This window comes from Antrostomus carolinensis, unplaced genomic scaffold, assembly GCF_000700745.2.
Source record: "Antrostomus carolinensis isolate BGI_N321 unplaced genomic scaffold, ASM70074v2 scaffold15434, whole genome shotgun sequence".
Lineage (NCBI taxonomy): Eukaryota > Metazoa > Chordata > Aves > Caprimulgiformes > Caprimulgidae > Antrostomus > Antrostomus carolinensis.
Window position 1 is genome coordinate 18389 of NW_010312939.1, and position 23246 is coordinate 41634.

The window sequence follows — 23246 nt, forward strand, 5'->3', positions numbered from 1 at the left end:
ACCCGAAAAGCCACTGACAAGGGAAGCAGTGGGAGGAGGCAGGCAAAGATTTATGGAGAGGCAAAGCAGCTTGCAGCCCTTTGGCAACATGAGGTATCTTCAGCGAAATGGCTGAATGGTCACAGACCTTCCTCGCCCTCCCTTCACCATCCTCCTCTTTATTCACCTGCACTGGCTCCGTGAAACATTAAGCACAAGAAGCAGCACGGAGAGCGGGCAGGAATCATGCACGCCCAGCATCCCCCACCCAGCCTCCATCTTCCCAGCAACGCTCCCAGCTCCCTCCAATGGCTTTTTTCATGCATTTGTTGTCATAGGACAGAATCGTTTGCAATTCAATATTGTTAACAAAAGATGTTGTTAATAACAACTCAGAATAAAAATGTTTTTTATCATCAGTCTGCAAAGATTTTATGGCAAAATGAAGAAGCGTTTTGCAGTGCAGGAAGAGCCTTTTGAAAGCCATGACTTCAAAAAAGACAGAAGCAAAATAAGGCTTTTTGTGCAATACAGGTGGTGGTAAGAGGACAACAGAGAGTAAATAATTTGTGTCAAACCCCAGTTATTTTAAAGAAAAGAAAGTAACTTACCCAGAGCTGATCATCCATTCCCGGTGGGTTCTTTTTAATAAAAGCACCATAATACGTAGCGATATTTCGGTGGTGAGAATACTTCTTCAGCATGTTAATTTCTTGTTTGATCTCTTCCTCTTCATCCTGGGATGAGGCAAAAAGAAAAGATAAACAACACCAGGGGCACTAAGAGATTGCACTTCACAGGCTCCTCTTTCTCCTTGTATGTAGGTGAACTTCCACACACCCTGTTTCTGACTGACCTTGCCTAAGTCTCCTTACATCAGTTTTTACAGCCACTTTTGGCAGTGGAGCCCTGGGAGCCTGAGGTCTGGACTGGAGACTAACAGGTTAAATGTGGGTCCTTGAGCAAAAAGCTAAGGAGAAAACACAAACTTTGCCACATTCCCCATCCCATTTCTGAACCCTGAACTGGACAGATCGTCAGGTCTGGAACACAGGAGGTTCCACTTAAATTTCAGAAGAAACTTCTTTACAGTGAGGGTGACAGAGCCCTGGGACAGGCTGCCCAGGGAAGTTGTGGAGTCTCCTTCTCTGGAGACATTCAAGACCCGCCTGGACGCCTTCCTGTGTGATCTCATTTAGGTTCCTGCTCTGGCAGGAGGATTGGACTGGATGATCTTTTGAGGTCCCTTCCAGTCCCTGACATTCTGTGATTCTGTGATTCAGGTGATGTGGAAATCAGGTCATTTCTAAATGGTTCAGATCAAGGTGTCTCCTCCAGAAGGGGATCTCGAAGGTGCTGGCAGAGTTTAAGGGTGAGCAGCAGTCCTCTTGCATGGGTTAATGACCCACCATCGCTTTGTGCTGCTTCAAACCCTGTGGCATGAGTAGGAGCAGAGAGCGCCCCAGGAAGCTCCCCAGCAGCCAAATCCCTGCAGCGGGGATGGCCAAGGGCACCAATCTGCAGGGCAGGAACAAGGCAAGGTCTGGTCAGGAACTGAGCCCTCGCATAGATACGCTCTACATCCAAGAGGTCACCAGTGCTAGACTTTGACATCATAGCCAAATTACATGTTTTCAGCTGTTGAGACATTCCTCCTTCATTTAAAACTAATTCCTTTATAATTCACAGCATCATTTACATCAGTATCACATTGCTTTGAAGCTGAACAATACTTGCACCACCCCGATAATGCATCAGCACACCCTCCTAGACCCATCCAAGGCCCAGGAGGATGGTCTTCTAGAAACCATTGCATGGTAGAAGTGTTCCTGCACTGTGCATCCTGGCCATCCAACACACCACTCCTGCCCATCTCCAGAAGCAGTGCAAGATGTTTGGGGACACCAAGAATTATTGGAGGTATGGTGGCACCATGCAGGGTGCCACAAACTCTCTGCCAGACTAACTCAGTCCTGGTGACAAGCACCATTCCTGTGGGGTGTCACAGGCCTGCTCTGTCCCATCTGCAAAGCGGTGATAGCTGAAGCAGCCGAGGCAGGGGAACTGCACCGATGCCTGTTTTGATGTCCTACCTCTTTGCTTTCACGACCATCAAACATACCCTGGGTTTATTTTAAGCTGACCAAATTCCAGCCCGCTGTAATTCCACAGGCTGTGGAGCAGCAGTTAGTGCCTTGATGTCAATGAGCTTTATTATAAAAGGATCAGAAGGGCTCTTACTTCTTTCTTCTTCTTTATTACCCTTGTGTCCCCCACCTGCTGCATCCTGACTTCAGTTTTACAAATGGGCAAAGGACAAGACACCCCATCGAAGAGTGAAGCTGCAGGAGCAGCTCTTCTTGAAGAGCAATGCTCCCCGACCAGATGTCATACAACATAGACAGAAACACAGCTTTCTTCACAAACCACAGAAAGTGACTTAATGACTAGAGTCTTCCAGAGAGAATTGAGGGAAGAACAGTGAAGATTAGGACAAGAGGAACAAATAAAAGCACCTGACTAGGAAAAATAGAGAGGAGCCACAGGGATACTTGCTCTAAGGTCTATCTCAAGTCCCTCTTTCAGTCAAAGTATTCAAAATGATGGAAACATGTTCAAAAGCCAAAAAACCACTCCAAAAAAACAACACCAGAGCGGAGAAGGTCAGGATAGCATGTAAGGACATGTCTGTGTGGCCAGGCTCAGGGGTCTATCACCAGTGATTGCCACCAGCAAATCCAGCAAGGGAGGGAAGAAAAAGGAATGATCACAGCAAGCTGCTGTGATTACTCCAACCCCAAACCCAACAAAACCCACAGACCAGGTTTTGCTGCCACGCTTTGTCTCCATCAATCAATTCTATTACATCCATCACTGGAAGTAGGTCATGCAGTACACAGCAAGACCAGCCCCTGGAAAATTAATCCAAATTCTTAATTCAGACATAGTGGCTGCCCAAACTGATCAAGTGTTGTAGTTTGAGGGTCTCCATCCTGCAGTCTTTCCTAACAGATAATTAGCAAGAGCATAGATGAGTTAAACAAAGCACCATCATCAGGAGTCTTTGGGTGTTTAGTGCAAGGCACATGGTGGGGATGAGATGCCGGCTGGGAGCTCACGTAGCATGTTGGGGCTTTACACTCCAAAAAGTTCCTCCATGAAACTGCAGATGGCTATGGTTGGGATGACCACACTAGTTCTGTTCTCTGTAGGCTTCTGAAAGACACACTGTCGTCCGGGACATCCTGGAAAAACCGGTGGGATGGAAGATCTGGATAAATTGAAGCAGTGGCAGCACTGAAATCGATGCATGTCAGGAGGTGGTGAAGGACTGGAATGGACACGTTTGGGTTGTCACCAGCAGCCTTCACGATGAGCCTGGACCAGGTGCCAAACGTGGCTGTAGGCATGATTCAGGGCCCAGCTTTAGAAATTACTCCAGAAGTGATTCCTGAGACCATTCCTGCGGTGGCTGGAGGACATGTCTCTAGATCTGACTTCAGCATCAAGAGCTATGAAGCACGGTCAGTCCTCTACCACATCACACATTTGCTCTGTCTTCACTGTGGTCATTGCCCATCCTGCCCAAGTCTGGTCCTCCTCTCTGAGACACTTTCTGTTGGTGACCACGGGCTGGTGGCATCTCTTCAGAGGAGATGGAGGTCTCATCTACGCACCTCAGCTGATCCTGCTACCTCCTGGCTAGACAGCTACTTCTCTGCTCACCCAATACTGGGGTCACTCAAGGCTGAGAAGCCACCACATGGGGTATTCAATGGGGTAGAAGAAGTAGGAGACAGTAGAAGTTCAGTTAGGGGTTGGTTTTAGGGGTTTTTTTAGATAGCCAACTTTAAAAGTTTGTGCACTCTATATTAAAAGAAAAATAGCTGACATTGTAATTTGGATAAAAGCAGCTTAAGGGGAAAATAATTAAACATCCAAACAACACATCCCATGCCAAATATCTCATTTACTACCTTGGACATTCAGAAATGTGAGACCCTGCTTTGGAAAGTAAAGGTTTAGATCAGGGACAGCTGCTTAAAGACACAGCTGAAAATATTAGTTATTGGGCAGGATCAGATTTGGGATACTCTTCTCTAACATTTTTGCTTGGAATATTTTAAAACCACTGAATTAAATGTGGACTCAAATTTAAGGCCCTGTTTGTCCTCAATGTAATATTCTTGATTTCTCAGCTTAAATTTGTTGTAACCTCAAGATTTCAATCCCATGGGAATCTCCCTGCTATTTATACCATGGGTTTATGTTTGGTGAGCCTGCCTATTCCCTCAGAGCCTGCTTCCCACGAGAACTAGATAAATGGCACTTGGAGATATTGCAAGTAAACAGAAACAAATCTCATTCACATTTATGGACTTACTTCCACGCATCATTTCACCTGTTAGCACAAAAAACCCCCCTGGATGAAGGTCCTGTAGATATTAAGACCACACCATGACATCCATGGTATTTCAAAATATACTCCTGAGGCCAGCTGGCTGCTTTCACAGCGAGTCAATGCTGTACGTGCTCAACTCCTGAAAGCTCACTAAAGTAATTAATTCAAATAATAAGGTGGGTAGATTGGGACTGACTCCAATTCTGAAAAGTGTGATTCCAGTAAAAAAAAAAAAAAGACAAAACACAATAAAAACACATTCTTACTCCCAAACGTGGCATTGTTTAAGTAGGCAGGAACTTGAGGAGGTATAATACTGCACTTAAAAAAAAACCCAAAACCAAAAACCCAAAAAACCACAAAACATTAAAGAAAAAGCACTTTCATGTCACCCTCCTAAATGCACCTGTTTAGTTTTTTAGGGATCATAGCAATTCCACTCAGTTTTTTTTCTTTTGTGGCCACTGGGAAATGGTGAAACCATTCTTCCCCCTAAATCCTGTTACTCATTTAATAACTTGTGAATTCTTGGTTCTCTTACTCTGATAAAAGTTTCAGAAAAGCCACGTTTCTGAGCTCAGGGTGGTGCAGTTTTTCCTTTTTATCAGTAGGATGCACAGGAGTAATTTAACTTGCCTAGTGAAGTTATTAATAACAAAACCTGCACATAGTTTTGGTGAACAAAAGCTTTTTGTTGAAAAACATGGATTTGGAGAAACTGAAATGTGTTATGAAAACACGATCCTGTTGCTACAATTTTCTTCTGATTTTATTAACACATTAAAAAGAGCCACTGCTGGAACTGGGCACTGCTTTGTTTCAGCATAAAATGACTTCATTTCCAAAATTCTCCCAGGTTTATGTTTCTCTCACACATTTATTAAAACCAAAACTACTTAATGGCACATTTCACACGAAGGCAAAGGAGATTTGTTTCCCAGGAACAGAAACTTTCCACCAACTCCCACACGTTATCACCCCCCATCCCCTTTCCCCTCTTATCTGTAATTTAAGGATGCAGGAGGAGGAGGATCCATTACCCCGGTGACGTCCATAACCTTAATAGCAGCAAGCTGGCCTGTTTTAACATGACGACCCTGCAAAAGAAAAGGGAGAAATCTGTTTGTTTTGCTCAGTGGCAATGTTTTCCTCGCAGTGAGCAATATTCTTAAACAATCTCCTCACCCTGGAAGCATCTGCACATTTTTTTTTAATTATTTTTTTTCTTTTTCAAGAGCATCTTCACAGCAGCCATGATGGGAAAGCAATTCCCTCCCCTTCCTCCTGCCATTACAATTGATTAGTAAAGGGCCTTCAGTGTTGTATTTTCCTGGCAAACAAATGCTGGGAATATCCTTTAATGCTCAGCCATGCAAAAAAACCCCACAAACCCAAAAACCCAAACAGCTCGGGGACTCTCCTGAGCACAGAGCATGACTCGGCTGGAACTGGTCTGCTGGAGCTGTGATGATGGGAATGTGGTGCCTGGGGCACCCCATGGCACTTAATTTGGTCCCCTCGTGTCCAAGTCCCAGCTCTCATGGACCTGGGGACACCCAAGGGACTCCAAGCCTGCAGGGCACCATTATATACTCTGCCCACTCATTTATTTATTGTGCAAAAGCCTCGGTTAGCAGGCTAGAGAGGGTTTTAAAATCCAGTTTGCTTCTTGGCTGTGGAAGTGACCCTCTCTTTAGCGCTGGCACAAGCAGGGAGCGTGCAGCTAGAGGAGATGCTCGAGAGCCAGGGTGGGAACAAAAGCCCCTTGACACATATGGTCTCTTTGGTTTTCAGCAACTAAAAAAAAAAAATCAGCAAATCACTGCAATGAACTGCCTGGCAGGTAGAGCTCCACTATCTGAATCCTAATGGAAACATCTCTGGATGTGATGGGGAAAAACTGTAAAAGAACCCAAACTGTTGATGGTGTCTCTAAACCAACACAACTGCTATCAAGCAAGCCAATTCCCTGTCTGTCCTCCTCTCCCAAGAAATGGATCACCCAATATCATATCAAAATTGCTCATATCAAATTGTTCCAAGCCCTCCATTTGAGGGTACGTGTGCTGCTTACAAACCAGGCAGAGTCAGAGGAAAAGATGCTTCTTCTCCAGGAAAACCAGCAAACGCCAATCCTGGCAGGAGAGCCGGGAGGAGAAGGGAAGCATCTCTATTTCCCAGTCACTCTGGACCACAGGAGCAGCCCAAGGCCCCACCACATGAGATACGACATGGAGGACACACAGGGAAGGCAGCTCCTGCCCTGCAGCATTGATAATTAACATATCAAGGACACAACGAGGAGCAGAGGCTGAGAGGGGTCAAGCTGCAGCACGGCAGAACCAGGAAAAATATGAGTTTTTCCTAAACTGCAGGTTCTTCCAGCCCCCACCACTGTGCTTGTTGATGAGCTGGGGTCTGTGCCCAGCTTGCCCAGCAATCCTGCAGGCTGGAGAGGGTCTATCACACCATCTTGCCTCCAGCAGAAACCCCAAATCACCAGAGACAAGGACCTCTCCCCAGCCCCGGCGTTGGGGAGCAAACCCACGCACCAGCTGCGGAGCAAGGCAGCATCATCCTCTCCAAATTTATGACTTCACCAGGAAGCCAATTCACCCACCAGGGCTCCTCACTCATTTATTAACACAATTTATATGTCCTGAGCAACCGCATGTTCTAACAACAGAAAAAAGAGTTTTATTTTAAAATGTGCAACATAAAAAAAACCAAACCAACAATAAAATAAAATGTAGCCCAGCAGCACCAGGCTGCGGCTGAAGCATCCCCCGGACACAGGCGTGGGGAAGGAGGGGCATGTGGCTAGACACCATTTATTTAGACAGTGTGATGTGCAAAAACAAATCCTCCTCTTCCTAAATTCATCCTTGTTTGCTTGGCCAAGAAGCCCCCGCGCTCATCGACACTTTAATTAAAGCCAACAGAGCACCAGCAGGGAATGCGCTCGGACACAACCATGGCATGTTGCACCTTCCATGAAATGGAGAAGATGAGGAAGCAAGTTGGGGCATTTCAAACCATGTATTTGTTAGTTATACCCACCTCCATCTGACTTATCACCATCTCATTTGGTATTTTAAGGAAATGCCCCAGCCTTGCTGCAGTGGAGTGCTGCTGCCTACCTCTGATACTGGCCAAGGAGAAAAGGAGCCCTGTGTGCCCATATCATCCTTCCCCCAGGGATCTGTCACTGCCCCATACACCTCCTAAGTATTTACAGATGAAGGTAAGAACTTCATATTGTGTGAACATTTACCAAAACAAAATAAACTGCTTTGAAACCTATGTTAATGTAAGTCATGAAGGACACTTAGTCGTGCAAAACTCAGGTGAAGTAGAACCAAGTAAGCCTTGGAACTTCAGAACAAAGATTTGCTTTTTCAAAGTCTGTTTGCAGTGATGGACTGTTGAGCTTCATCCTGGTAGATTTCCACCTCCATCCAGGGAAGCAAGCCACGTCCTCACCAGTTAACTGTCCCTTTTAATTCAACATACCTAGTGCTCAGCATTGATACTTGCAGTGAAACCATCATACATAGCTTAGAAAACCGGTTGATTTTCACCCTACCGCAAGCATTCCTGGTTTTGCAATACAGATACAGGCAGGTTGGAGAAGGACACTGAAAACTGAGAGTGACAGATGCAATAGAAAGAAGAAAATCAGCATCTGTGACCTGTACACATGACAAGATGTCACGACAGCAAAAAGCCCTTTGATGGCATCAGCCAACAACCACCTCCTGCACGTTGGCCATGCAGAAGTAAGCGCCCGTGCCCAAAGGTCAGGAGCAGGACCAGGAGCACCCTTGTCCATGCAGCCTTTCCAAGGGAACTGGGCTAGACTGGGCAGCAGAGCCATTTCTGCCAAAGCAAGCTGAAGCTATTAATTAATGAGTGGTAAGTGAACACTGCACTGCTGTTAAAAAACTACAAATGGGGATTGGGGCAGCAAGACCAAGAAAAGCACCAGAAAGTCCCTGTCACAATCTGCTTTTACCTCCTGCATGTCAAAACTTGTTGGCTTTTTTCTTTAAACCATCACCAGAGCAGAACAATCCACTACAAAACCACACAACGATTGAGCCCAACTCCTGCTCCTGGGGTCACCTCTGTTCCCCCCACAACAAAGATGTGGGTCAAAACAGGTAAGACTGCAGGTGACTATGTACAATTTCAACAGAAATTCTCTGCTTTTTCAAAATCCCTTCTTTTTGGTTCCCCTATGCTGGGGAGCTCGACCTGGAGATGTTGCAGAGGGTACAGGCACCTGGAGGCAAAGCCTTCAGGAGGATGAGACCCTTCCAGGGTGAAGCAGTCACTTCTGAGCCTTCAGACTACACCACCACCATCATTTTTGGTGACAGGAGTGAAGGGAGCCGGAGGGGAGCAGCAATCACTGCAGCCACCCTTGCTCCCCGCGCCCTCCTCGCCTCCTGCCTGCTCAGTAATCTGTGCCAACAGCTCTTGGTTGTCTGTCTGCCCGCAGAAAAGGAGCTGATCTGCTCTTTAGCAATCTGTAACATTCTGTCTTCTCACCTTCTTTGTCTCCTGGCATTGTTGGGGATTTTTCTGTGTGGTGGGTGAGCTGCTTCCCGCTGCTCATACATCGTGTGAGAGATGCAAGAGGACCAGCATCTTCCCAAAGCCCAAGCTGCCACTACATCCCAGCATCCAAAACGTGGTACCACCAGCCACATCCTGCTGTGGAGCTCAAGCTCCTGCATGACATCACCTTTGCTTTGGATATAAGGCTCAGAAACCTATTCCATAGAATCATAGAATGGTTTGGATTGGAAGGGCCCTTAAAGATCATCCAGTTCCAACCCCTCTGCCATCAGCAGGGACACCTTCCACTAGACCAGGTTGCTCAAAGCCTCATCCAACCTGGCCTTGAACACTTCCAGGGAGGGGGCATCCACAACTTCCTTGGGCAACCATAAGCATGAGTTTACCCCCCTCTTCCTCCATACTCACACAGGGCAGCAACTGAACCCTCTGGAAGATCAAGGACAGGAAGGAGATAATTCCAACAGGCACCTTCACCGCTCCATGTTGGCTGTTCACAGTAAGCACTGCAAGGTTTGAAGGACCACTGCCAGCATCACTTGGGGTATGGCTCCTGGAGGTCTCAAACATACGAATATCCTCCAACACCTCCTGTCCCTTTCCCTGAAGCAGGTTTTGCATCTGGCTACATGACGACCTGGCTGAACTGCAAGATCTGCTTTCATCTTTAATTCGGCACCGTTACAGATGCCGTGATGGCTGCGATGGCATAAAACAAATAGGAGGAAATTGGAGCTACTACAGCATTTTTTCCCTCTCCAGATTTGTTGTCAAGGTTCACTTGGGTATAAACCCACATTTCAGCCTCAAGATTATTCAAGCATGAATTTCAAAGCTGCCACAGTTTTTAATTAAACATCCATCTGAGCATAAATTCATGCTCCTAATTACTCTAAAAATGTTATATCAACTATCACTACCTTGAAAATGTCAAGTATTAAGACTAATTTCTACAAATGAAGCAGGTACCACAAGCTCTTCTTCAAAGGTTGTGGTCCTCACACTCCATAAAGCGTAATGGACTGGCACACGATGGAAACATTGGTAAACCCCTTTAAACATCAATTGATGCATTCAGGCATTATATTTACTAAATAAAAAGTAAATTTATTGGTCTCAATATCAGCCTTGGTACACAAAAACTGCATACTCTGGCCCAAAATTCAAGTCCACATTTTAAGGACAGAAAGAAGATGATTGATTGTTGCTTTTTAAAAATTTTGCTTGCACAAGCATGGATTTCACCTTTAAGCAAGAACTGCAGTTTCTGTACCCAGAAATACATCCCACCACATTTACTTAACTTCTGCTGTCTGCTCTTATTCGTTCAACAAAATACATGACCCACCACCTGCTCCAACCAGTGAGACACAACCAGGACTGTCGCTCTTTTGAGAAAGGCTGAGCTCCCAGTTCCTTCAGCTGGGCAGAGCATCGTCTCTTAAAAATCCCAACCAGGGCACCCAGCCTCCAACCCCCCATAGATACACAATCCCCACAACAGGCATTGAATGGAGTGACCCTGTTGTAGGTCTGATACTTTAAAGCAAAACACTTGGGATCCAACCATTTTGCAATGCCCTTAGTCATGTAACATGTAAACATCAAGTAAGTGGGATTACGGTGCTCCTGCAAGGCACTGCAGAAATTCTGACAGGGACAGCTTTGCTGGGACCAGACCACAACGACATCTCTCTCCGCTGAGAAAGTATAACCTGAGGAACACCCTGTTTCATACAGAAATCACAATTAACTCAGACAAATAACAACAAAAAAAATATCTCATAAAAGTCCAAATATTCCCATCTGACAGGACAGAAGCCTCCCAACTAATTTTCTTCCATTACATTTTTGTTGCAGTTCAAATACCAAGCTGATGCCAGCAACTCAACACCTGCCCTTTCTACTGGCCAACTCCTGCCTCTAAACCACGTCATTAGACAGCACATCCCAGACACCACCAACTCCAGCACACACATACTCTTTCTACAACAGGAACGGTGTGGGACACCAGATATTTTGCCAGGTGAGAAACCATCCGTTCATTTTCCTGCATTAACGTATCATTTTTGATATGTGCTAGCTACGACAAACTCTTTGTCAAGACCTACTTCTGCAGACACACCATCAGGGTGTTCACTACTGAGTCTCATCTCCTCCACACTCTGTTTCTGCACCCAAGACCTTCTGCAGCAGAGCTCTCCTGGGATGGGCCAGAACTTCATGCAAGTCTGTGGTCCAGGTCCTGATGGTTTTCCCATAGTTTAAGGTAATTCAGGGACTCAGCCCAAGATTTTTAGCATGAAGACAATTTAGAACTAATACACCAAAAATTGCATCTAGTTTTTCCCGGGAGAAGGACCTTTGACTTCCAACAGGAGCTGTGCATCCCAACTGCCATCCTGCTGTAAATTAGACCATTTTATAGCACCAGTGTGACTTGCCTTCAGCTTTTACGGAGTACAGACACATTTATGTACTTCATTTCCCACTGAAAACAATCTTGAGGGTGCCAAAAACCCACCTCCAATTAGTTTAAAGGGGCTAAAATACTTATTGATGGAAAACCAGGCTTATCCTAGCGTGAAAATTTCAGCAATCTCCAAAAGAAGTTATTTCTATAAATGATGCACTCTAGCTTTGCAGTTGGTTTACACATCACTTCAAATGTATCTGAAATAAAGTCGTGTCTTTGAGAGCGTAATTAAAACATCAGATACTCTGAGTACCACGTCGGCTTAAGGAAAAGTGAGTCATGTAACAGGACAGGGAAAATGTTTATTTTAACAAAGAGTAAAAGATCTGATTAAAACAGAGCGATCGTGGGCCAAACCTTATTGTTCCCATCTGCACTTAACCCCAGCAACTGGCAGGGGAATTTCAAACCAGTGGGGACTCAGGACAAGCCTGTAGACTCAGCCCCAGATCCTCACCCTGGCCAGGACTCACTCAGCCCCAGGTCTTCGCCCTGGCCAGGACTCACTCAGCCCCAGATCCTCACCCTGGCCAGGACTCACTCAGCCCCAGGTCCTCACCCTGGCCAGGACTCACTCAGCCCCAGGTCCTCACCCTGGCCAGGACTCACTCAGCCCTAGGTCCTTTCCCTGGCCAGGACTCACTCAGCCCCAGGTCCTCACCCTGGCCAGGACTCACTCAGCCCCAGGTCCTCACCCTGGCCAGGACTCACTCAGCCCCAGGTCCTCACTCTGGCCAGGACTCAGCCCGATCTCGCTGCCTTTCAGCCAAACACTGCGGTGAAACCTCTGCTCTTTGCAGCCAGAGCTTGTGCTGCCCTTTTTGAGAGAAACAGCATGACCTCAAAGACAGCACATTTCTCTCCAACAGCACACATTTCCACCTCTCCATCATTTCTTGGTTTCACAAAGAGCTTTGCAAGAGCTTCAAAACAACCCCACTGCCCCAAGGAACTAAAGGACACAACTGACCTAATGCAGTTTCTTTCCACCTGAGGCAAACTCCACCTGCTTCTGGGGCTACCTAGAGCAACCTCTGTTCTCCCCAGGCTTCAACACACACTCTGCCAACAGCCTCCTCCCATATACATGGCATGCTTGGAACATCAGAAATGGAAAACCTATGAAAAAGATAAAAAGGTGCATCCAAGACTGGACATCTCATTTTCTGGCTGGGTGACATTTCCAGAGTTGCTCCTCTGACCTCCTGAGTTCTCCTGCAGAAAGCTGGTTGCTCACCCAAGCATGGCTCTTTCCAGCTGCCATCCCTCAGGCTGCTTTTGGAGAGCAGAAGATCTTCACTAAGTGGGACAAGCACAAGTTTTACTCATAACTGGTCCTCTCTTACATCAGTCATCTCTTCCAACATTTTAAAAAGCAAAACCATGGAAAACGTTCAAAAAAACTCAAATAGAAACAAAAATAAATACAGTAGGTTTTGGGGGATGGTTTTTTTTTGGTTCTCCTCAGCTGGGTGTTTTTATTAATATTTCAGTTTGGATTGAACAACCAGAGCTTCCCCTTGGAAAGGCACAAATCCTCTCCCAGTACAGACGACCCTAATTGCACAGGGCCAAGCTAATGCTCTGTGTTGACTGAACAAAGTTGACCTTTGGAGTGAAATATTTCTAATCCTCCGTATCAATCCAAGCTCTGATCGGGGCTGTGCAGCTGGGAGAGCTGCAATTCCATTACTGCAGCTCCACAACAGGTCTGACGTTAAGTAAAGAAGGCAGGATTATTAGATTAACAAACTAAATTGTTAAATTAGCATATTATTCATCTCCAAGAATAACACACACTATAGCACACAGGTGAGCAAGACTATAAACTTATACTCCCTTACACATAAGGGAAACACATCCCTTACACCAATGCTTGCACTTACACCATCCCTTATCCCTCTTGTAGTTCACAGGTTGGAGACACCAGCCCTCCTCCAGCTCAGGAAGAACTGAGAGGTTTCCCTCTTCCATGGATAAAACCACCAGCATAAGAGGTCCTAAATCAGTATCAGAGATACCAAATCTGTCCATGAGTTTCTGTAGACAGTTCCTCTAGATGTGGCTTTCACCTCTTCTAATTCCCACCCAGAAAAAAAACACTGGTTAGAAAGCACTTCCCACCTCTCTGCAGCATTGCCACCATCTAACACCAGCGAACTGGCAATGGGGTTGAGGATCTGCTTCATGCTCAGACAAAGGACCATGCACTGATTTTGTCCACAAGTGTTTGAAGCTGTAGGCTTTGAAGAGCTGTGCTTCATGGTCATGGGAAACCTTGCAGCAGATTTCAAAACATTTCTGCATCTGGCAGGGCTTTTCCAGGACATGGGAACCAACACCACTCTCCTACAGGGAGGTCAAAGCCTCAACAAGAGCAAATCTAGGCTAGACAATGAGTTGGCCAAGTGCAACAGCATGGAGCAGAAAGAGACGGAGATCAACAACAGAGAGCAAATACACTGACAGTGGGTTTAAGGAGGAGCCCACGGAAACCTGAGGCACCAAAGGACTATGGAGAGATGTTCCTGACAAAGAGCAATATATGAAAAAAAAACAGTGCCTTAGGAAAATATCCTCAGAGCTGGTCCCACACTGAAGGCAGCAGGACTGGAAAGACCACCAGTGGGATGGAGGAGGAAAAAGATGCTGCTGGTTATTGCTGGTCTCCATGCCACTTTTCCAGGCCCTTGGCTCCAGCATCCCCAGCACACGCAGGTTGGACATAGCAGCTCCCAGGCTCCTCTGCAAGTGCACAGTTTGTAGCTACAAGAAAGCAGCACAGTCTGTTCCCAACAAGACTGGTTCATGACAGCCATGTTATTACCACCCTTTAACACCCCCACTGTGCTTCTGTTTCACATCACTGACTATTCAACGCTGCAGCATTCAGAACTAAAATTACATCTCCGTTTAGGAGACCCACAAGGCACCTTTCACACAGGCCACTTCTCCAATAACAGCAGTACCAGGTTGCTTCTTCCAGTGGGTAGCACTGAGCTGGGCAGGAACGGCACTGCCCATGTGTGCCAGGACCACCCAGTCCTCTAAAGGGAGACACTTGGCTCTCAAGGGTGGCCTGAGAAAGACACAGCCTCCTCCTATGGACCAGGCTATCCCACCAGCTGAGACCTTCCTCCAGATCCTTTCTGCTTGACACATAGAGGGGGACCACCACAAACCTGGCCAGGTCTGGACCGCAGCAGGCAGCTTTCACATCTGCAAACACCAAGCAGATCCTGATTTCCATGTATGCAACCCAGTTTGCCACACAGACAACCATTTTCTGCATGTCCCAGAGCACCTTGGCTTTATTGTGGCCACAACCACACCAGTTTCAGTGCTCAAACCCAAACTCCAGGATGAGCCCACCAGCTTCAGTGTACCAGTTCCCATCACAGGTGAAGCTGGCTCTGTGCAGGATACAGGAACGGATGTCCCAGGGCACCAGAGAGCTCTCTAAGCCTTTCTCTGTAATTATCAGAGCTGCTCATGACCTCAGACCATCTGCTTTGTGATGGGACTGAGCCACTGTATCCTGAGCTCGGGGGCACCAGCAAGGTCTCCACTGCAAACATGCTTCCAGGGCTGTTGCTGTTTCCTCTGTATTTGTAGGAAAAAAGGTTCCTTGAAAACAGATTGCTCCTAAAAACATCATCCCAAAACACCAGAGAGATGCAGGAACCCTTTAATCTCCTCAGCTTTTGGTGTCCCATTTATCTGTGCTGTGTGGTAAACAGGGCTGCACTTCAACACGTGAAGTTCCACCTGCTCTTAAATCCACTCCCCCAATCAGTAACTGTCTCACAAACCACAGCAGAGTTAAAAAAATGGCCCTTGCTGAAAAAAAAACCACTCCACATGCTGATGGAAATGTGGTTTCTTGAAACACCTCTTCAGTGCCATCTGCTTGACTTCAGCTTTAGTTTTATAGTAGCAAGATCCAATTTTGGAGGTGACATGTAAAGTGCAAGGTGGTTGTTCAACCAACAAACAGCGAGGAGGAGAACCACCTCCCGCCAACCCGAGCGCTCGGCATCCCCGCCAGCAGCGGGGACGGATGGCACTGGCTGCAGGTGACAGCCACGGGGGAGCCAGGTAACACGGAGGTTCCCATTATCTAAAGATGATTGAGCTATTCTGATTTTATTGGTTTTGACCCTGTATAAGGAAAACTGAGTGTGAAGGAAAGTTCGAATATCTTCTTGGTGATTTCCTGACCATTTAATCCGGGAAATTTAACTCTACGGCTGTCGATGGTTTTCCATGAAGGACTTTCACTGCATTTCATTGAACTGCCAGTGGCACAGAATGACCAGGTCCATGTCCACATGAATTACCCAAGCTGACTGAACAGCCCAGCCTGCTTTCCCAGCCCAAGTTTTTCCTGTTCCCTCTGTTTCTCCACATAACTGCAAGGCAGTATGCCTTCTATCTGAGCTCACAGCATGGTATAGCTGTGTATGCTGCTCCACATCCCCCCACGGCTTTTTGCTTCTTTGTGGACCCACGATGAGCTCCTGGCGTCCCACCTTGGCTCCTTCTGGATTTGATAACCAGGTACTTCAGCAGTGGTTATCAAGGCAGCTAAATGGGGCTCTCACTTCTTTCATCTCACCTGCCCTGTATCTCTCAACTTGCAGAAAGGAGCTTAAACACAAACCTACCAGGTTCTTCTGTGCACCAACCCTAATGCCCCAAATCCAGGAGAAATCTGGGCTGAACTTCTGAGGTCCAGTCCCATTACTGGTAATGGCTGAACCCACACAGCAGGAGCCAGGACATTTGTCCAGTACCCTGAAGTAATTTCTGAGCAAGTCATCCTTACCACCCTTCCACTGCCTCACTCCTGGAGCCTCTCCAGTCCTGCTAACACTTGGATCACGTCAGGTCTAACTACCTGGATTCCTGACCATGTGGCAAGGCTGAGTGGGACCTGAGCCAGTTCATACACTCAGGCTTCCTACATTCATCACTCGTAAGCAAGACTCCAAGTCCCTGTCTCAGAGTGGTAGAAATAACAAGAGCAAGTTGATAAAGGTATATACATTTCATGGGGCTTAGGATAAAATCCCACAGCTGCCAGAAGCTCTCACGTATATCTCTTGGGTGACTTAGGTCTTAGTGTTAGGAAAATCAGAGTAAGAATGATGTAAGTGACCCCACATGGAGTGCTACGGAGGGCTGAGGTGTTCCCCTAAGCCCAGTGACTTTGTAACTCAAGATACCGTGGTGCTCAACCCCATGTTGCATGTTTCTCTCTCTGTCAGCTCAAATATCAATTTCAGACCTCACATACTTGAAGGCAGATGGGCATCACACTCTCTTTTATCCAGAGTTGCCTCCAGGGTTTTTGTCTGCCCTCAGCAGCCTTGACAACTTACTGTCCATCCTACCCTACACCAAGTCACTTACTGTCAGCAGTCAATAAACATTTTGCAGTGTCTATGTTCTACTGATTTAAAAGACCCAGCCATGCCTAGAGCAATACTATGTGATACACATACTAATTTGGCTGTACAGAGCTACACCAACAGCAGGAAGATGTGCCAGAGGAGGATGAAGTTGGCCATGAGGAAAAGGTTCTTCACCCAGAGGGTGGTGGAGCACTGGAACAGGCTCCCCAGGGAGGTGCTCATGGCACCAAGACTGACAAGATTCCAGCAGCATTTGCCCAAGGCCCTCAGGGACACGGTGTGAATGTTGGGATTGTCCTGTGCAGGGACAGGAGTTGGACTCCATCATCCTTGTGGGTCCCTTTCAACTCACAACATTCTATGATCAAGACTTTCATGTTGTCTGCTGTTTTAAACAAGTCAGGTATTGGGTAGGAAATTTTTAGAATGGTTTACTGGAAAAGGGAGAAAAGACACGCAGACCCTTGCTGCTGATATTTGCTTGATGTACATCACACATGCATTTGCTGTTTTGTCTGGGATAAAGATGGGATTTTCTGCCTCTGCTGCCCAACAGCCCCACTGGCTCACCTTCTAAGCCAGCCTTGCAGGTTAGGATCAACGGAGTTTGATCAGCAGATTAAACTGCATTGCTTTTATAGCTTCTCACTTCCCAAGCCTTCCTTTCAAGCAGAAATTTCCTACCCTTACATTGGCTAGACAAAGCTTTTTTATTAAAAAAAATCAGATGGCCAGATCACTGCTTTCCCAAACAGACCTACAAACGGACCTCACCCTTGCTTGGCAGAGAACCCTCCTCCCAGGACACCCAGTGCTCAACAGTCCTCATTTCTCTGCAGAATAGAGAAACCGGGGTGCGAGGGCTTCTTTAGGAAAGGAAGGAGCCCTAAAAGACCCTGCAAAGCAAAAGATCCCCCCCCAAGCCCTGCACACGATCCCCATCCAGCCTTGCAGCAGGCAGCACAGCCCAGGAGGGGCTTTAGCCAGAGATGTGAATACAGGGAGGAGAGGAGGAGGATTTGGGATTAGCAGAGGAAGGTTAAACCAGTACCAGGGATTGCATGGGAACAATACAGCTCAGGAACGAGTGGGAGGAGGCCAGAGAGGACTCAGCATCCCTGCTACCTTTGGCACTCAGGGACAGGAGGGACCAGCCCAGCACATCACTAGTTGGTAATTAATGGACTGCAGCCACTGCTGACGTTGTTATCAAGGCAGGAGGGCTATCTAGCCATTAAGGGTCCTATTTACAGAGAAATAACATGTATAGACACAAATCGATGCCGTACAGTTTAAAGGAACCGTCTGAAGGCTATGGATTTTACTCGCTGTTATTTGCAAAATGAAACAAAGCGGACAAAAAAGCTCTGAAAGCAGCCCAAAAAGCTGCCTGGCAGGCAGGGTGCCTGCCGGAACGTGGGCAGCTCGCAGGCTGCCTGCAGCTTTGCAGGGAGAACACAGATGGGCAGGGGGTGATGGCCTTTTATTCCACTGGATAAAGATCTTAGTGGAAATCTGAAAGGCTCGGCGTGAAACCTCATCCACAGCTAATCCAAACCTCACACGGGCTATGCCATGCTGTAGGCACGTCAGGAAGGACCCAAGGCCAGGAGCTGCATCAAATCACACCACGAACCTGCCATTTTGGCTGTACTAATAAAATATAATGAAGTTTCATTCTAAAATGGACTAAAGTGATAAGATATTGCTTTATAAGCATCCCTCTGGACCAGCTGCTCCCTGCTCCTACCTAAAGGCAGCTCAGAACACCCATTCACCCCATCTCCTACTGCCAGGACAACAACATGCCACCCACCCCTCTGGGGTTTTTAACCCTTTCCCAGCAGGATCAGTGCTGGCTAAAGCACTAAAAGCAGCCAATATGTTACAAGCAGATTCATATTAAAAATTCAAGATCTTTCCCAGCAGTGAGAGCTGGCTGCAAGACAAAACCGCAGTTTGGTTTTGCTGCTTGGTATGCAGGGGTCTGGGCAACTGTCATAGAGCAGGCAAAGGTGATACATGAAGGTCCACCACTGTACAGGAATGAGGATAAGCTTCCCTGCATTTTTTCAGGGGAAAAAAACCACCCCAAACTGCCAATTTGGCCACTCCTTGGAACCCCACAGCTGGGGGTAAGTTGTGATACACAACAGGATGTATAAATACCCTTTATATTAGAGCCTTCATTGAGTTAATGTTGATTTTTAAGTACACTGCAGAGCCTTAAATTCCAAGGAAGGAGGGAAAGTGCAGCCGGTGATGGGTGGTGTGAGCTGATTTCCTGGGAAGCGGGGCCGAGGCCGTGCAGAGCAGCTGGATCCCCACCAACTCCACTCAACCTTGGGTAAGAGACTGGGCTCTCTGCTGCTCAACTTTGTCCCCCAGTCAAAGGGATGAAATAATACTGCAGCTACCCCATAAAGGTGATGCAATGCTTGATGCTATATTGCAAAAAGCCTCCCAAGGCTTGCCTGGATGTAGGAGCATATTTGAGAATAAAAGGAGTTGTTCCTCATGCAGCCATAGGGCCCTGATTTGCACCTTCAAACAACAGCACTCCATAAATTCTTAATTTTTATTTTTTTTCCCTGTAGCAGAGGGCTTTCCTTTTCCCAGCAGCTTTACAACAATAACAACAACAACAAGAAAAATTAGCACAATTTCTTTACATTTGGAATTCGAATGCTCCTACACAGGATTTCCACGAGACTGCTTAAAAAGTGCGTTGGAAATTGTAATTAAAAGCTGATCTTCTTTGTGAGATGACTCAGGCTTCTGCAGGCTCCAGCCCTGGCCTCAGCCAGCTCTACCAGCCGAGCACCATTTGAGCACAGTGAGCTGCCAGCGTTTAGCCAAGATTAAGGGAAGGTTTGCTTAAAAACAAAGGGCAAAAGACAAAATGAAGTTATTATCACCTAATTTCTGAGCAGCATTGGAAGGGGAAACGAGCAGCCCATGAGAGCAAAGGACCAAACCCCTCTCTAGGGCTGGAGAAAACAGCTCTGCAAATAGGGAAACTCTGGTTTTGCTAATGATTTTAATGAGAGAAGCCTTGTCACAGAGTGGAAGGATTTTCCCACGGGACCTGGCAAGGGTCAGATTAAAACCCTCAGTGCAAACAGCCGGTGAGCCCAGCGGGGCTGCCAGCGCCAGGGTGAATGCAAGACACTTGGATCCCTCCTGTTTATAGACACAGGGATCGGCTGGTGTTCAGCATCTCCAAAGAAACCACGGAGCAAGGACCTCCTAGAAGAGATCAGAAAGGCTGGGCTGGAGGCAGAGAGGGGATTGGGGAGGGGTAATCCAGGCCACCTTTGTTTCCAAGATCCTTCCCCAAACCCAAGGGGATCCCAAGATCAACTCAAGCCAACTGCAAAAGATAAGAAGAGATGGGAATCACCCTGCAACCCACCAGTGAACCACTGCTGAGGACCTCTCCTCTCTGGTTTCTCCATCCTTTACAGCAGCCCAAATGCTGCCTTGTCTGAATCTTGTTTGCTTTCCTCAAGGTCCTCAGCCTCCACCTGACCATCCCTGTCTGAGCCAAGGGGGCTGGTGCTGACACTGGTGCTGAGGAAGATGTGAGGGCTCCATCGCCCATCCCACACTCCCCAGCATGGTGTGCCATGCCCAGCCCAGACAGAGATGCAGAGAGGGCTCAGGGGATGACAGGCTATCATCTACCAGATCAAAGGCATCATTGCCATATGGAGACCAAGGAAAGCCCCTCTCCTCCAAACCACCTCCTTGCAACCCAACCCATAACCAAGGTGTTCATTTACTACTGGCCCACCCATGGGAAGGCGTGAGGCAGGGGGTGACCCACACTGAAATGGGGTGTTGAAGCCCCCTGGACCACCAAGGGAAGGAGGGAGGGCAGGGGATGGCAGTACCCTGGCAGCAAGGGCCATAGCTGAGCCACCCCACATCCCTGCTCCCTGGGGACAGCATCACTAACCCAGCCATGTCAGCTGTAACCAAACCATCATGCCCTTAAAAACAACCAGAACCTGAACCGTGCTGTTAGCCTTTAAAACCAACATTAAAATGCCCATAAAAATAACTTAAAGCACATAAACATATGGTTTTTCTGTTTAAATACCATCACAAATGTAACCTGCCCCTTTGCCTTCAGAGCACAAAACTGACTTGTCAAACTGCCTGGTATTTCTCAGCCCTCCCACTGCTGGAGCTCAGCAGGACACACTGGCCACAGGAATATCACCCTGGGATTTAATTTATCATATTTCCACAGGCATCACATTTCCCTGAGGGAGCCACAAGATGTGCCTGGCCCATTTTTTGTTATTGTTTCAGTAATGATGCGGGTGAGGAGCTGAGATGAGGCCAAGATGGTGTGTCCTGGTGCTCCTCACAGCGATGGCTTCTGCAAGAGGTGAACGTCTGATGGGGACTCCCAGGCAGATGAAGGTAGCTGGAAGACTCCAAGGAGGTAATGAAATGGCAGGGCTGCATTTGCTCAGACAGGAGCAGTCCTGTGAGATGTCACAGATGTCTGCAGCAAATGCACCAGGCACCTGCAAACTTAAACCTTTGGATGTGTCCCTACACTGGGTCATTCTTCTGTTCTCCAGGGTGCACTTGTACAACCTGGGTCCTCGTGAGAGGTGAAAGATGTTTCTTCCCTCACCTCACACAAGAGCATGCAGATCCCTTGGAACAAAACAGCTCCTCTAAAAGAGGCTTATTTTGTATCACAAAGATGAGTGAATAGAAATACACATTTTTAACATGCAAAGCACAGCACAGGCAAACGGGCAGAGGCAGATTTCTGTCACGTTACAAGTACTGCAGAGCTCTGCCCAGAGTCACACTCGAGTAACATTCGAGTATCAGCCTTGCAAGTGAGCACCTGTATTCCAAGTACAGTTGAGAAGACCCACGTATTCCTGAAGTCCATCTGCCATTCAATTAATCATATGAAATCGGAAAATGAAACAGTAGAGGACACTTGACAACAAAACAAATCTGATGGATCGTTTTTGTTCCCACCCAACTGGTCTGCATGCAGGTCAGCACCCTCAAGAGGCAAGCCACCAGGAAGACCACCTCTCAATCAAATATTGCCTGATGGAAATCAAGACAACAGCAAATTGGAAACACATGGTGAGCAGGGACCAGCCACCCTATTGAGCACTGGGTCTCCACTCCTCTTCCTCAATCAGACAGTTCTCAGGTCAGGACAGATTAGATTAAGACCACAGCAAGTTTTGGGCCACTTTCTGCATGGGTGATGTAGCACCGTCCTCACTCACAGATGTCCATGCCACCATCACTGTCCCTAAACAAAACAGCTTTCAAAGTCCTCTCAGGATAGATGTAAGTGCTCCTCAACACCTGGCTTGGGACCCAGTGTCTGGCCTTTAAATGGACCCAACTTTTGGGACAAGACTCTCTCCTCTTCCCACTGTTTGGGGACTTAAAAGTTGCATAAAGTAATTTTCACAAGTGAAACACCAAAGTGCAGGGACAAAGCTTTTAGCTGGGAAAAAGCAGACCTAGGACAGACATTTCCCCTAATTCAGGCCCTCCTTTCCAGCCCACTGCTCCTGCCTTTCACCCAGGTAAGCTTGCCGGCCCTGACCTAACTCCAGCTTCTCTAGGTGTTGCCTGCAACCAAGCTCACTGCAGAGAGCCCACAACACCGTTAATAAATCCATCCTGGCTATTTAATTACAAGTGAGTAATTGTGGTTAATGCTCACAGCGGTGATGTGACCAAGGAGTGAAGTCACCAGCAACATCAGCAGCACAGGAGATGACTGCAGAAGGCACAACTCATCAGTGCTGCCTACAAACTGTGAGTCTCCAGCGCTTTAAACAAAGGAGGATGAGTAATTTCAGACAAAAGAATGAGCCCTCGTCAAAACTTCTGAAACACAGATCTCTCGACTGGATTAGGTACCTGTGCTACAAGCTTCTTTTCTTCTTTTTTAATCTTTTCACATTGTGTTTCCCTCCTCCAGATTTCCAAATTCCTACCCATCTCTGAAAGAGATGAGCTGAAGTATTCCCTGAAGGCTGCTGTTCCCAGTACCTTACAGATCAAGAAGAACCAGAGATTTCAATAAACCTAGTCCCTATTCACCCCATGTGAATCCCCTAAAATTTCTGGTGCAGTATCTTTCCTTGTCTCTGTGGGATCTCAAAGCATTAATGTGATAGAGCAGAAAGAAATGGGACTCAGCAAACAAAAGCTACCCTGAAGATAAATGGCAATGTAGATGTAGATCCACCTGAAGAGCTAAGTCACCACTAAGTTGCCCTGAACGATGACCAAGTCAGGTTGTTCCCTGCAGGAAAGGCTGGCAGGGAGTTGGGTTTTGTGGTCGTGGAGGATAGTTGTGAAGAATAAGAGATTTTCA

At 47.0% G+C, this 23246-nt stretch overlaps 1 protein-coding gene across 1 annotated transcript in view; it reads right to left on the reverse strand.

The window, feature by feature from the left end:
* LOC104524342 (traf2 and NCK-interacting protein kinase-like) overlaps positions 1-23246 on the reverse strand; it is a gene marked incomplete at both ends in the record, with an annotated part of 81849 nt that overhangs the window by 17713 nt on the left and 40890 nt on the right. Inside the window, 2 exons of the mRNA XM_010167178.1 lie at positions 591-716; positions 5422-5478. Of these exons, the coding sequence (XP_010165480.1) occupies positions 591-716; positions 5422-5478 (183 nt within the window). The remainder of the gene's footprint in view (positions 1-590; positions 717-5421; positions 5479-23246) is intronic.